Source organism: Eleutherodactylus coqui, chromosome 9 (assembly GCF_035609145.1).
Source record: "Eleutherodactylus coqui strain aEleCoq1 chromosome 9, aEleCoq1.hap1, whole genome shotgun sequence".
Classification (NCBI taxonomy): domain Eukaryota; kingdom Metazoa; phylum Chordata; class Amphibia; order Anura; family Eleutherodactylidae; genus Eleutherodactylus; species Eleutherodactylus coqui.
The window spans coordinates 75391897-75407283 of NC_089845.1; the positions used below are offsets into that span (position 1 = coordinate 75391897).

Sequence of the window (15387 nt, forward strand, 5' to 3'; positions counted from 1 at the left end):
GTTGAAAAAGAATAGAAGAGACTATAGAGACGAAAACATAGAGATGAACACGGCCAAGATCTCAGTTAGGAATTTAGAATTGGCCAATACTATTGAGGAGATCTATCAAAAAAGGGGTGCAAAGAAAAATGGATACTTGTCATGCGCAGGTTATCCATTTTTTCTTTGCAGCGGTTTTAATACATCTCCTATGTGTGCAGTTTCAACCCATCATACGGTAGTCTTATAGATACACAGATCAAGCAGAAAAATGTTTAATCTGTAGATCCATAAATACATAGAGTTGGGATTGCAGAACTAATATATACACTTTGACATAATGTGGACTATTAGTTCTATTTACACTTCCATGAATTTCTGTTAAACTTACATTACAACAAAGCTAACACTCTACAAGCAGTTTCCGGTCTATTATGCTGACCACACTTCTGATACTAGATCTTCCACGCACTGTTCCCCTTCTATCTTGTTGGCTGTGCTCTGCTTCCTTCATGTAACACCAGGTTGGCTTATTGCCCATGTCTTTGGAGTGGTCAAGCTCGGTTGACAGATGTTAAAGAAGGTCTTGCATTGAATAACGTGTCTGCAACCCCATCATTCCAGTAATTGATAGGGGGTGGGGGGGGGGAGGAGGGTATTGTATATGGCATATCCTATTGTTATACTATGGCTGACTGTGTCAACAAAGCTCCTTTAATGAGCCATGTACCTAGACATTATAGGAGTAGGTTATAAGCCTCTAGATAGGAACAGAAGTGCTTCCATCTGCTGACCAATAGCCAAGATCTTGAAAACAGTGTTAAATACATTGCATACACAAGCTGCTGAATTTATAGTAGATATATGATATCCAGAAAGCTCCCTAACTTAATTCAACACTGCTGGAGCATCTTTTCTTGCAAACTTTGTTTTGTGCTGTGCCATCTAGAAATGTATGGATAAAATGACAACTGGGTGTTACCATTTGGAGATTGGACAATGCCAGAGTGGGCAGGGACAATCAGTGCTTACAGTATAAGGCTGACAGGACACAGTTCTTTGAGAAAAGAAAATAACACCGCCCAGATGTCAATTTATTCATTCAAAATTCTAGGATGAATAATTGAGAAACGGCACAATGTAAAGTTCTAAGAAAAGATGCTCCAGAATATTTCATGAGAATACATGTATTTACTAGAATAGTCAGGTCAGAGGAGCTGATGGATCCTTAACTTCAGGGTCTACACAAACTTGGTACAGTCTACAAAGTATACAAATTAAGTAGCAGGTCAATACTTTAAATATATATTCCGATGCTGTCCAATGGATCAACTCAACAACCATGTGATCAATTGTCATAGAGCTGTAATGGCAAGGCCCTCAACAACAAGCAGTATAAACCATTTTTCCTTTGATTCCAAGCTAAGGACTTCCTGCATTACTTGATTCCTCAGCTGAGAGGAGAGCAAGAGGCACTGTCATATAATGCAAATGTGAGGAATGTACAAGAGAATGTCGAGTGATAATGCTTGGAAACAACTGAAAAATCATATTCTGGAAGGTTTGACTATAAATTGTGATTTAAATATTCAGAACTATAAAGAGGGTGCGAGAACCACAGCCACAAAGCATTTTGGATATAGATACTAGTTAGAAGGTCTAAAACTCCCAAACATTAGGGCGTAGTTGCATATCCGTATTTTTTTGTCTGAGAGGGGTTTCATTTTAGTTTGAGGTCCATGCAAAATAAATAGAAATTGCATGTTCCAATTTTCATCCGTATCCCATATGAGAGTAGGACATGTAGGGTCCACTGTCCCAGCTGCTCGGACAGCACACCGACATTTTACCCAATACGTATTGCACCCATGAATATGGGGCACAACTCGCATACAGATGACTAAATCAGCACTAATAGTGACTATTTTGAAGACTCCGTTCGAACACTCTTGCTTGCATACAAGAAAAACCTGATCGTTACTTGTAGCTTCATACGGAGATGCTAGGATTCAATTTTACCTAGTTTGCAACGCTTCTAATTAACAAATAGGAAGCGGAAATGGTGTTTTTAACCTTGCTTTTAGTTGGATTCAGACAAGGTATGAGTAAGGATCTGGCTACATAGGTCTGCTTCATGCCTTTTCCAATCCACCCTATGTTTTTCAACTTTTTGATGTATACAAGAAATGTGATTTTTTTTTAAATATAAAACGAGTGCTGTAACTTTTTTATTGCTTGCCTACCATTCAAAACTCCAGCCAAGGCGGTATATCTCTTATCCTTGCACCATTTATATATACCTGGCTGTGCAACATCTGCCATGTGTGGCGAGCTGGCCAATGTCTTTTTCATCTTTCATCATTTTAGTCTATGTTGTACAGGTCAGTAGTGGTAGAGAAGAGTACAGGTAGCACAACTAATACATCTGGCACTGTACTGCAGAGAGGTGCTACTAGACAGCCAATCATACCTCAATGTGATGTGCCAATTGGCCTTTGACTGTGGTCAATTACAGGTGCTTTAAACATGAAATATGGATGTTCATTGACTTGATCTACAGCTAATTGTTAGGATTCACAGCCTTCATCTTGCCTCACCTCCTTCTGCTGATGCTCACAGCAGAATTTAAGCTCCGACCTCCTACTTGCATCTGTTTTCTGTGCAAATGTTGCTCACACGCTCACAGAATTGAAAGAGCCAGCGCACACCTTCCTATATTGACCCCTGCCAGTCATGGAGTATTTATCGTTATATCAGATATCATCCCTCTAAGGAAGGTGCCTAAAGTTTTGGCCTCTCCGGTCTTGCTGAAGGTGTTATTTGTTTGTGCTGACTTTCCTGTTTCTGGCTGGCTATACCGGACTTCGCTGCATTCTCCATTCCTGACCTCAGCTTGTTGTATTGACCATTCTTTTATCTGCTGCCTGTCCTGACTCCTGGCCTGTGTACTAACCTCTGGATTGTCATATTGAAGTTACGCTGTCGGACTCAACTCCAAAGTCTTACTATGCCCATTTACATACTCTGATAATGGGACTAGAGTAACTATAGGGAATGCGGTGGCACCAGGAGCTTTAGGGGGCCCATAAGGCAGGTTTTGCATTGGGACCCAGGAGCTTCAAGTTACGCCTCTGCTTAAGGGGGTTAAGAGAAGTTGCCCCCCCCCCACCCCCCAAGATAAACATTTGCACCCGGGCCCATGAGCCATGGGCTATTGTAGCATCAGCTGCCACATAACTGGAACCACTTGAAGTGTAACAGCCCAGGGACTGTGCAGTGAAGCCCAGATCCTAAGTGACTCCTCAAGTGTTGCCTCAGATTTGGCGCAAAGTCAAGCCAGTGTATGGCAGAGCGAGTTCACATCTGCAGATCCTGAAACCAATTACACAAGTCACAGATCGGCACGCTCTATAACACGAAGCTGAATGTGATTTTGCTTTAGGGCGGCTCATAAAATCTTGTAACCCCAGTCTATTTTAATCTAGGATATCACCACAGGGAGGAAAAACATCATAAACCACTTTAGAGAGTTACATTATGACACATTGTGCTCAGCATATTGTTGTTCTGTTAAAATATAATGGAACATAAGAATAGATGACAGTACTTCAATGTAAATTAATTTCACATTTTATAAACATTATATACAAAAAGTAATAAAAAATGAACAGGAACATGTTACAAAGTTTGCTGTGAGACCCAAAAAGAGAGACAAAAAAAAAAAAATAAAAACAGTGGAAGTTTCTAGATTTGTGTATATTATGTAACTACTCAATCCCTTCATTATACTGGCTTCCTTATAGTTTTTGGTGGACTACAAAGGTCATTATAGTATGTAGTTATGATATGCCAAATAGGGTTAAAACAAAATTTATTCTGCAGATGTGCCCCCCCCCCCCAATAAATGTAGAAGATTTATAAAGTAGACATTTTATTCTAAACTAATATGAATTATGTGTATGTGTTCAAAGCTATACATTTTGAACTCTCCCCTTTATCTGCTCCTGGTTCAGTGAATGCACAGATAGGCTGGGAACGCACGGGACGTATTCTCGGCGGAAACCTTGTGGTTTTGCCGCAGCAAAAAAAGCGCAAGATTTCTTCCAGGAAAGCCCAGCTTCAAAAGCTGCGGAACTTAGCCGCGGGTTTTGGAGCGGCTTGGCCACATGCTTTTCTTTTGTTGCCGGCTCCTCCATAGAAGAGTGCGACCGCAACCATGCTGTGGCCAGGGAATTCGCGCAGCAGTGCCAGCTTTGCCGCGTCGGATTGGCCGTCCCGTGTGGACGAGATGTTTGACAAATCTAGTCCACATGGTTGGCTAATACCCGGATTAGCGGCGGCAGGCAGACTTGCCGCAGCAAAATTCCAGGGCAAATCCGTCCTGTGTGAACCCAGCCTTAAAGTGTATGATTCACACAAGCTCCTTAACATCGAGAAACAGTCAGAAATTTATGGGTGATGAGGCAGACACTGGAAGTTAAAGAGGTTTCCTATGACTTAAAAATTGTTTCACAGCTACTCTGTCCTTCTTGGTTGTTACTGACCAGGACATGTGACTGCTTCAGCCAATCACTGGCTATAGAAGGTCACTGCTGAGGCCAGCGATTGGCTGGAGCAGTCACATGTCCTGATCAGTAGTAACCAGGAAGGGCAGAGTGATTGTGAAGCAATTTTAGTCATAGGAAAACCCCTTTAATCTCAAGAACCGAAATCAGAATGAAAATAATTCCCAATTTGTTTTAAGCTCCTTTATACTATCATGCTGTTATTCAATTTACCTAATTAGACCCATCTTCACCCATCATAAAAGACAAAAACAGAAGATACAAAACTAAGCAAAATTGATTTATGGAACATTTTGAAGTATTGACCATATATACATATTACATACTTTTCCGGTAAACAATGCCTTTGTGTTTACAGTTTGTAATGAAATGTATGGAACACATCAATTTAAGACAGGAAAATCATAATATCCGGGGTACCGGAAAACTGTTTTTTTTTTTTACAAAAACGTTAAAACTTCCCAAATGTAAAGACATTTTAAAATGACGAGGATATTGTAAACTATATAATAAAAATGTAATTTTACATGGTTTATAAAAAAATACAGACCAGGAATCTGAAATGGTACACAGCAAACTAAAACATTTACAGAAATTTAGAGTATAAAAACAAGAAAATACAATGTGGTTACCAAATATTGGATGCTTCCTCCTACATAGCACATCATCATCTGTACCATCTTCACTGCTTACGCAGACAGCGCCATGTACTACTTTTGTTCAATACACATCCTATATCTTCGTGGCGGGGATGGAGTTCTGTACAGGGAGCCATAAACATCCTGGGGACAACGGCCTCAGAACATGCAGTTCATACATTTCACCGTTTTGCTGCCATAATCAATGCATTCTGGACCAACACACTCACAACATGCGTTGTGAAACCACCGGTATTTCGATGCACCCATAGATTCACAGGAAACTTTACACTGATGGATAGACATGCAGTCGTCGAAGTATACCACCGTGCACATGTGCTCTGCAAGAGAAATACAAGACTTATTAATGCAATAAATCAACAGGTTTGTGGGTGAAACTTTTTCATTAAAACAGAAGTCATTTGACTGTAATAGTAATTGACACCATGTGAATAAAAGAGTAAAGGACCCTTTTACACTCCGTTCAGTTTCGCATGATCTAGCGATTAACGAGGATCGGTCAATTTAAAAGGGCCCCGAGGGCTGGAGCCATGCAAAGCATTCCTTATTTAGCTTGGTTACCAACTAGACTATACAGAGGCGTAAGCCAACACTCCAGCCCTTTAAAGGGGTTTTCCAGGGAGAATACCAGTGGCATAACTATAGGGGATGCAGGGGATGCAGTTGCACTCGGGCCCAAGCGCCTTGGGAGCCCATAAATCCTTCTTCTCCAAATAGGGAGCCCAGTACTGTGAATAAAGCATTATAGTTGGGGGCCCTGTTACAGGTTTTGCATTAGGACCCAAGAGCTTCAAGTTACGACTCTGCGTTAAGGGGTTAAGAGAAGTTTGCGCCCCCGCCTTACCCCCCACAAGATAAACTTTTGCATCGGGACCCATGAGCCTTTTGCTACGCCCCTCAGAATACTATTGAGGACCTATCTTCAGGATAGGTCATCAATAGTTGATTGGCTGGGGTCTGTCTCTCAGGACCCCGACCGTTCAGCTGAGCGGGCGCATGCTGTTAGCGCCGCAAATACACAGAGGTCGGAGAGGAATCCGCAGAAGTCTCCGCTCCAACTTCTGTTTGGTGGCCAGTGCTTGTAACTGCAGGCATAGCTTGCGTTGATTTCAATGAAACCCCTGCCTGCAGTTACAAGCACCAGCCACTACACAGGGGTCAGCGCTGAGACTTCTGCTGCTTCTCCTCCGACCTGTGTGTATTAGCGGTGCCGATTGCATGTGTCCGGTCAGCTAATTGGTCGGGGTCCTGAGCGACGGACCCCATTGAGGGCCCAATAAATGCAAACACTCAAGCCACCATTTTTAACCCTAAGCCCACTTCCACCCCATCCTTTTTATAAATGTTAATTTAACATAATATATAGTCAAGCAGAAAGGCTGAATTTAGAATGCTTCCAAAACTGTAGCTCTCTGCCATATCCTTCAGTTGTCTGGCAGTGTTGGGATTCACGAGGTGTCAGATACATATGGAAAGCTCTATAAAATTTTCATATACTGTAGTGCCCTCATGTTCAACTAAAAACTCCAAAAGTCTTAACACCCCAGATTTACAACATACCAACATTTGGTACCACCAAAGATTCTTCCTGCAGCTGGACACAAAGTTTCAATCATTTATGCTAAATAAAAGCAGCATATTCTCTGCAAACTACATTCATATGAAAAATAGGGCGTGAGGTGACTTGGCAGCAAAACAGAACAAAAACCAAAATCCCACAGTAATTAAATATAATAGTGACTTTACTGCTGGAAAATATGACCATCGTCAAGGAGAGATACTTGGCAAACCCTAAATACTGTGGGTGGCTAACACAAATTCAATGTGCTCGACTTATGTGCAAGTTTATTTACATAATAAGACAAAATAGTGGATGTACAGATATACGCTTGTAACAGTTTCTAGAACCAGAACATGTTTGGTTTTCCATCTTTGCCACCCGTTTTTCAGGAAGTTCTCTTCCGACACTTTTGGGATGTTTACCCTGCAACTACATCACCTCCAGAGTCCCAGATCAGATTTAGATTCCAGGTTATATTAGGACGTCCTGAAAACAAACACATCTGTGCTGCCAAGCTCAAGGAGGTCAACTTTGGTAAAAGGAGAAAATAAATAGAACATACTGACCATTAGTCATAGAGTAAACAGCAGGTTCTCAAGAAAAACACTGCTTCATAGTTTATAATAAGAATGATTTAACAATCCTGAACATTCAACAAAACAAAGTTGTTGTTACAGGCTAGATTGGCTTCTCTTCGTGGATGGTCTTAAACGCACAGTGTTGGAGTTCTACATGCTCATCAGAAGTAGTCGTCTCAAAAAGCTCCTAGAAGAAGACCATAAACCTCTTGAAATATGCCAATCAAGTATGAAAAGGTATCATTCATACTTTTGTAACATTAAAAGGGGCTTTTCTCTTTGGATAATGCCTTTGTATTAGAACTATCCCCCAAAAGATGATCATAGGGTGTTGGTTGTTGGAACCAAAAATCCACTGTAATCCATGGAGGAAACCAAGATCAAGTGCTTAGTTTTCCTACACTACCACCACTATAATGGGAATAAAGCATTACATAATTTCCATTGGGCTATCAGAATATATGCTGTAATGGGTCCTCCAGACCTAGTAACGCTAACATGTCCTGAACAGTTGACCCCTTTCCCTTTATTAACTGTGGTTACCCAAATAGCATATATCCAAATTATGGGATCCTTTGAGATACAAGTTTAATTAGCTTGTAGGTGAATACACAATGATTTTTCAAGAAAAATAATAGACTCATTTATTGCTTCAAATTGGTAAAAAAAGAAAAAGCATTGTTGTGTGTTTTGTAAGACACCAGCTATATACGAGGGGGAGCTGATAAGTCTTTGACTTTGCGGTTTTTTTTGTTTCTATGGTAACGAATGTTACATCACATGAAAGCCTTATGTGTCTAATATATGTTTTTAAAATTGTGTTTGTAGCTTATGGCAACAGTGATCTAGGCACGCGGGAAAACAAAATGGCGGAGTTTAAGGCGATATTCACAGCAAATGAGAGCAGAGGAGTGATAAAATTCTTGTTTGTGCAAGGAAAGTCTGCGAAGGATATTCATGGTGATATGTCACAGATATTGGGGAATCAATGCCCTTCATATTCTACAGTTAAAAACTGAGTTGCCAAATTTAAAACGGGTCACTTTAGCGCCAATGATGAGGAACGCCCTGGACGACTGAGAGAGGTTGTTGTTCCGGAGATCGTTGATGCTGTGCACAACCTCATACTGGAGAATCGGCGAATTTCAGCTAAAGGAATAGCAGACATCATGGGGATTTCTCGTGAACGTGTTTGTGTCATTATCCATGAACATTTGAACATGAAGAAGCTATCTGCAAAGTGGGTTCCCAAATGTTTGACAGCAGATCAGAAAAGCATGCGAGTGAAAACTTCCTGGTCCATTTGTCAGCATTTCCGGACTGATAAGAATTTCCTGGATCGACTGGTCACTATGGATGAGACCTGGATTTATTTGTATGACCCTGAAACCAAGGATCAGTCAAAAGAGTGGAGGCACAGTGGTTCTCCTCGCCCAAAGAGGTTCAGGGTGCAAAAATCAGCCACTTAGGTGATGGCATCTGTGTTCTGGGATAAGGAGGGCGTGCTGCTAGTGGACTACCTTCACAATGGTTCCACCATCAATGCAAGGTATTACATTGAACTTTTGGACCAATTGAAGACAGTTCTGAAGGCCAAAAGGCACGGCAAGCTGTCCAAAGGAATCTTGTTCTTGCAATACAATGCCTCCGCTCACACTGCACAAGCGACCACGGCAAAACTGGTGGAGCTAGGCTTCCAGCTGGTTGACCACCCACCTTATTCACCAGATCTGGCTCCCTCCAACTATCATCTGTTTCCAAACCTGAAGAAACACCTCAGGGGCACCAAATTGCACACCATTTCTGATGCCATGGCTGCTACGGATGACTGGTTTGAGGCACAACTGAAATCCTTCTTTTTGCAGGGCTTACAGAACTTGGAATACAGATGTAAGTGTGTTGACATCAGTGGAGAGTATGTGGAATAAATGTAAAGTTTCATCTTCATATCTCGTTTCTTTCTGGGTAAAGCCAAAGACTTATCGGCAGCCCCTCGTATTACAAACTTTAAGCTTTTCATACCAGGTTTACGCCAACGGATCTCAAGTCATGTTGAATATCACCGAGTTTGGAGCATTTGATTCCAAATCGGGACTAATAATCCAATTTCTTTATATTAAATGGATATTAATCACAAATGTTGAACGTATCAGGGTGGAGTAGTCTGGGCATAATTTTTTTTATTATGTATCTTTGTTGAGGTTCTTTTAATATACTGAGCTTTACACTATCTTGCTGACAGTGTATAAGGAATATGCAAATCCAGAACTCATAGTGGAACCAGATGTCAAGTTGAAAATTAACTCAATAAGATGTAGGCAAAAGCATAATACAATGCACAAAGAAATAGAATCCCAGAATTACGATGCAAATGACATTAGTAGACCATAACGAATTATCCAACGAAGCAAAAAGTATAATAACCAGAAAATAATAGCACTCAAGTAATTAGAAAAAAAGTGGCAATGGAAATCTACGGAACAGATAGAAGACATCAGGAGTGGTACAAGAAGCAGTGAAAAGGTTCCACAGAGACCACATGGTACATAGTGAACGAACTCCTAATCAATATCCTCTGAACTTAAAACTGGAGCCTGGCCGTACTTGCAAAACTGACATTGACAACCCCATAAACACACAAGCTTGGACCAGATGAGCATGATGTTTATTGCAATCAAGAAATGGGAATTAGCCACTGCCAGCACCCCATTAAGAGACTGTTCGGCTGCCACCAGAATAAAGTGATCGAACAAGCATGAATTCCAGAAACAGAGAGCAATAAGGTCTTCGTTTGACTAATGGCAGCCTATGGTCCTCTTCAGGGTTCTGTCTGAAACCAGTCTTCGCTGATCGAGACATAACAGACCCTGGGGAGATAGTCATATGACATGCGAGGTAAATATTCCTTAAAACACTCTTCTGTTCCTTAAGCAAGCCAGCCGAGAGGTGGCATAGCAGCGGTATTTTTGTACCAAAAGAGTGGTGCACTTCATTAATAAATCTGATGCATTTTAAGTGTCCACTTAGTTACATCTCAATTTTTTTAATGCATTTTCCAAAACTGTTCAGTGAGCAAAAAAAGTGTTCAAACACATAATAGATTTGGCACACAGCATGTACACCGGGTTTTTGGTGCAATTGGAGAGCATTCTGGTGCATTTTACTCAGGCGAGCTCTCTCATAGTATTTAGCCACCCTGTTGGAGAGGTCAGAGTTCACATATGACTTGCTGAGGTTTCAGTCTTTATGGTCATGAGCATAGTGTAAACACATATTCCTATTCTTCCTGTCCTCGGGATTTTTATTTGTTCCTTTAACAGGGATCAAAAGGCAGCATTTCCAATAAATTACTTTAATATGACACATCTGCTTCTCGACTTCCTTTATACTAGAAATTAGATTCTATGTATCTTGCTGTGAAATAATGTAACACAGAAACATGGTTACCATTAAATAGAAGAACCTCCTGGAGCTAGACACACTGGGCCTCTGCGCTATTAACTTCATTGGGGTTATACATATTTTTTTTCTTTTTTGGTTAAATTTTATCCTACCTACACATGTATGCACTCTGCACCGGGTCTTCATATCATTACACCAGCTGCATTGTGCGGCCTTAGCATACCTATGATGCAGTAATGTCTTGGAGATGTACAAGGCAAGGATTTGAGACAACCTCAGCCCTTGAAGTTCATCATCTTAGCAGTTCAGCCTTACATTCTCACTTAGCCCTTCTGAATATGCATGATAGGTCTGTGCACTATAGGTCTGTGTAACATCTACATCTATGCTCTATTATTTATGATTAAACCATCCAAAGTATCAAAATATATGTTTATCTGGCCAGGATTGTTTCCAAATAATAAAGTGTCTAATAAACTAAACAGTTTATTAAATATGGGTCTTCCGACTTATCAGCTCCCTGTCCTACATTGCTACATCAGCAACCTATTACATGTGTCTGAACTCTCCCTTTTCTTGGGTTGGGTTACGTGGTGCTGGGGCACTGCAGTTTCTGTGGAAGTGATGAGGTTTTCAGCTTGTGCCAGTGACCCAGGACTCGTAATGTCACCATTGACATGGCGATCAGGGGGATGCAGTCTGCTTTATACGGAGCATTTGTGGTCATCATTAGTGCACAGTAGCCTGCAGAATACATTGCACCTTCCTAATGCTATTGGTATATCACGTGGCCACTGATTGATTGGCTGCGGTGGTCAACTCGTGGCCACTTCTAAACAGTCTGGAGCGCTGTCTTCTTCATACTCTGGCTGTGTTCTCCAAGTGTCAAGACGTCTTTGAGCGATTTTTAAGCAAGAACCTTTGGGTCTAAATGGGCTTTTAATGTGCAACTGGTGAGTGTTCCCAAATAAGTGGCGACTTCTAAACCTTCTGAGTATTTTGAAAATTAGCTTATGGCCGCCTGCACACGGGCGGAAATCCCGCGGCGGTATTCCCTGCGGGATTTCCGCCGCTGAAAGTCTGCATAGGAGTGCATTACAACACGCACTCCTATGCAGACGGCCGCGGTTTGGCCGCGCGAAATCTCGCGCGGCAAACAAACCGCGGCATGTCCTATTTGGCCGCCTGCAGATGAGCGGGTCGGATCCGGCGGCGAGAATTCAAGCCTGCAGTGACGAGCGCGTACTCACCCGCGCCTGGCGGCCCCAGGCGCGGTTTGTTTGCTGCGTGAGATTTCGCGCGGCCATCTGCATAGGAGTGCGTATTGTAATGCACTCCTATGCAGACTTTCAGCGGCGGAAATCCCGTGGGAAATACCGCTGCGAGATTTCCGCCCGTGTGCAGGCGGCCTTTTTGTGCGGGGCTCGCACTCACCCGGCCGCCGGCTACGGTCTGCGCATGCGCCGGCTGCACAGCAGCCGGCACATAAAAGAGCTGGGGCCGCCAGGCGCGGGTGAGTACGTGCTCGTCTCTGCAGGCGCTCTGGTCGGGTCCCGCGGCGAGAATTCTCGCCGCCGGATCCGACCCGCTCGTCTGCAGGCGGCCTAAGTTAGTCTTTGGGACAGAAACTCTAACACCTCTATTTTCAGAGAATGGGCACATAGGGTCCCAATCCATCCACTTCGTGCTGTGGCACCTCCTAAGCCAGTTCTTGCTAAATTGCTGCATTACAAAGATTGGGATATCACCCTCTGGAAAACACGAGAGATGCTAGAGATTACTTTTGATTGAAATAAAATTGCCCTTTTTTCCCAGATTTTTCAGCTGAGATTCCAAATTCAAGATGTTAAAAGGCGTCAGCAGGGTAAAGCATTACATACGACAGTTGGAGATCCTGTAAAGTTACGAGTGGTGATGAATGGAGCAGTGCCCTATTTTTGAAATGCTGAAAGATGCTGTGCAGTGGTTAGATCATCATGAGCAGCGTTTGAGACGAGCGGGAGCTGCACAGCAAGAAGTGCTCTGCAGCCTTGTTTCTATGAAAATTTATGTCTGTGACTTTCTGCTAAGATAAAAGCTTAACGCCTATGGCCAGCTTCCTCCGGGAAGGCACTGAAAGCGCACGGCCTGCCAGGTGAATTATATAAAACAATTGGAGATCTTGGGTTACCCAAACTCCTACAAGTTTTTCGAGAGGCCCTGAAGAGAGACCTGCCCGATTCTGCGAAAGGTTATATTAGTGATCATACCCAAACCAGGAAAGGACCAGTTACTGCCAGACTCCTATAGGCCAATTTTGTTGCTTCCAGTTGATATTAAGATTCTGTCAAAGGCTTTGGCCACTAGTCTGTCTCTGGTTATTATGTCCATTATTCATTCCGATCAGTCCGGGTTTATGATGACACGTCCATGGCAATTAACTTAAAGGGGTTGTCCCGCGAAAGAAAGTGGGGTTATACACTTCTGTATGGCCATATTAATGCACTTTGTAATGTACATTGTGCATTAATTATGAGCCATACAGAAGTTATTCACTTACCTGTTCCGTTGCTAGCGTCCTCGTCTCCATGGTGCCGTCTAATTTCAGCGTCTAATCGCCCGATTAGACGCGCTTGCGCAGTCCGGTCTTCTCCCTGGTGAATGGGGCCGCTCGTGCCGGAGAGCTGGTCCTCGTAGCTCCGCCCCGTCACGTGTGCTGATTCCAGCCAATCAGGAGGCTGGAATCGGCAATGGACCGCACAGAGCCCACGGTGCACCATGGGAGAAGACCCGCGGTGCATCGTGGGTGAAGATCCCGGCGGCCATCTTGCTAAGGTAAGGAAGAAGTCGCCGCAGCGCGGGGATTCGGGTAAGTACTAAACGGTTTGTTTTTTTTAACACATGCATTGGGTTTGTCTCGCGCCGAACGGGGGGCTTATTGAAAAAAAAACCAAAAAACGTTTCGGCGCGGGACAACCCCTTTAAGAGGACTATACCTTAACCTGCAATCATCAGTGGATAATGAAGGCCATAGAGTAGTATGCTCACTGGACACGGCCAAGGTCTTTAACAGTATAGAATGGGAGTTTCCAATGGGTGCTGTTGGTCAAAATGAGTTTGGTCTCCTCGTTTATCGATTCGGTTGCTCTAGAGTGCAAGTATATAGTGCTCTGAGGCGGTCTCATTAGGCTGGGGCATATGGCTCTTTGGGATTGCCATAGATTCCCTGGCAGCTTGTATCAGAACATACTTCGGTATTGTGAGATACTGACACGGGGGAAAAGAGGACAAAATATCCCTTTATGCAGATGAGATGTTGCTTCTATTTAGGCAATAGCGGGATTTCACTGCAGAAGCTTATGTCAACCATCACTGTTTGGTCAGTATTCTGGACTCTCCATTAATTGGGATAAGTCTGAGCTCCTCCCGGTTGATGGAGGGCCAGCTAGTATGGTTGATTTCCTTCACCCCCTAAAGTGCTCCTCAGTTATCACATATTGTGCGGTAACTATGAAAGATTATGAGCAACTGAATCAGTCTCCTCTTTTATGAAAGTTCAGGCAGAAAAAAAAAAACAGAAAAAGTTTAGCCCAAATCTTTTTTCTTCGTCTATCGTCGGCTGGACTAAGCTTATTAAAATGATATGGGCTTGAGATGCCAAAACCACTTTAACATTTGGATGGGTGAAAGGATGCATATTAGGAATGTCCATTTTTACCTTGACACTTGCTGACATTGACCCCCAATAAGCTTGCAGACTGTCCATCCGCTGTACGCTTTCTGCATACCCAGGATGACTACATACTGCCGTATAATACAGAGGGCTTTTAAGTGTTACATCGCACTGAGAGATTGTAGGATTACAGCAGAGGAATGCAACGAGTACCCAGACAATAATTGCATGTTCTGAATCAGCGTCTTCACCTATCCAGCCTTTTCAGCAGTTTGTGGGGTTTTCGATGACATCACATTCTTTAAATTGTATTAACTTTATGTATTAACATAATCTGTGACCAAATACTAACATTCCATGTGCATTCATTAATGTGCTTTGTAAAGTATTTCACTTATCAGAGTAGCAGTTGTGCTCCAGAGCTGCTGTTCCCTCTGAAATAGGACAAAAATTGTGAGAATGTGCAGCCAATGCAGCCAGGGATGGATACAGGCAGCATACATGCAGGGACCATTTTTGATCATCTAAATCATCAGCATTAGAGATGAGCGAGAATACTTGGTAAGGCGATATACTTGAGAGAGAGAGCATCGCTTTTTCCGAGTACCTGCTGGGGGGGGGGGCATGGGGGGGAAAGTAAGAGAGATCCCTCTCTCTCCCCCTCCCGATCCCCTCTGCAACCCCCCGCTCACCCCCGCTGCCCCCCGAATTTTCAGGGACGAGCCAGCAGGTACTCGAAAAAGGCGATGCTCTTTCGAGTATATCGCCGTACTGAGTATGCTTGCTCATCTCTAATCAGCATACATTATAAATGTATCCTTAAGGAGGTTCTCATGAACCCTCTTACACATACCAAAAAAAAAAAAACACCAGTATTTAACAGGATTTTAATAATTGCTAAATGGTATTACAGAGATTGTATTAGAATCACAAGTCAACCTCTGTCCACAGGATAGGGGTTAACTTACTGATAGGTGGGGTCCCAAGATCC

At 42.8% G+C, this 15387-nt stretch overlaps 1 protein-coding gene across 1 annotated transcript in view; it reads right to left on the reverse strand.

Moving 5' to 3' along the window:
- Window positions 1-4523: 4523 nt before the first annotated feature.
- Window positions 4524-15387, reverse strand: part of TWSG1 (twisted gastrulation BMP signaling modulator 1) — a 34522-nt gene continuing 23658 nt past the window's right edge. The window contains exon 5 of the mRNA XM_066579553.1: window positions 4524-5523. Within this exon, the coding sequence (XP_066435650.1) occupies window positions 5342-5523 (182 nt within the window). The 3' untranslated portion in view covers window positions 4524-5341. The remainder of the gene's footprint in view (window positions 5524-15387) is intronic.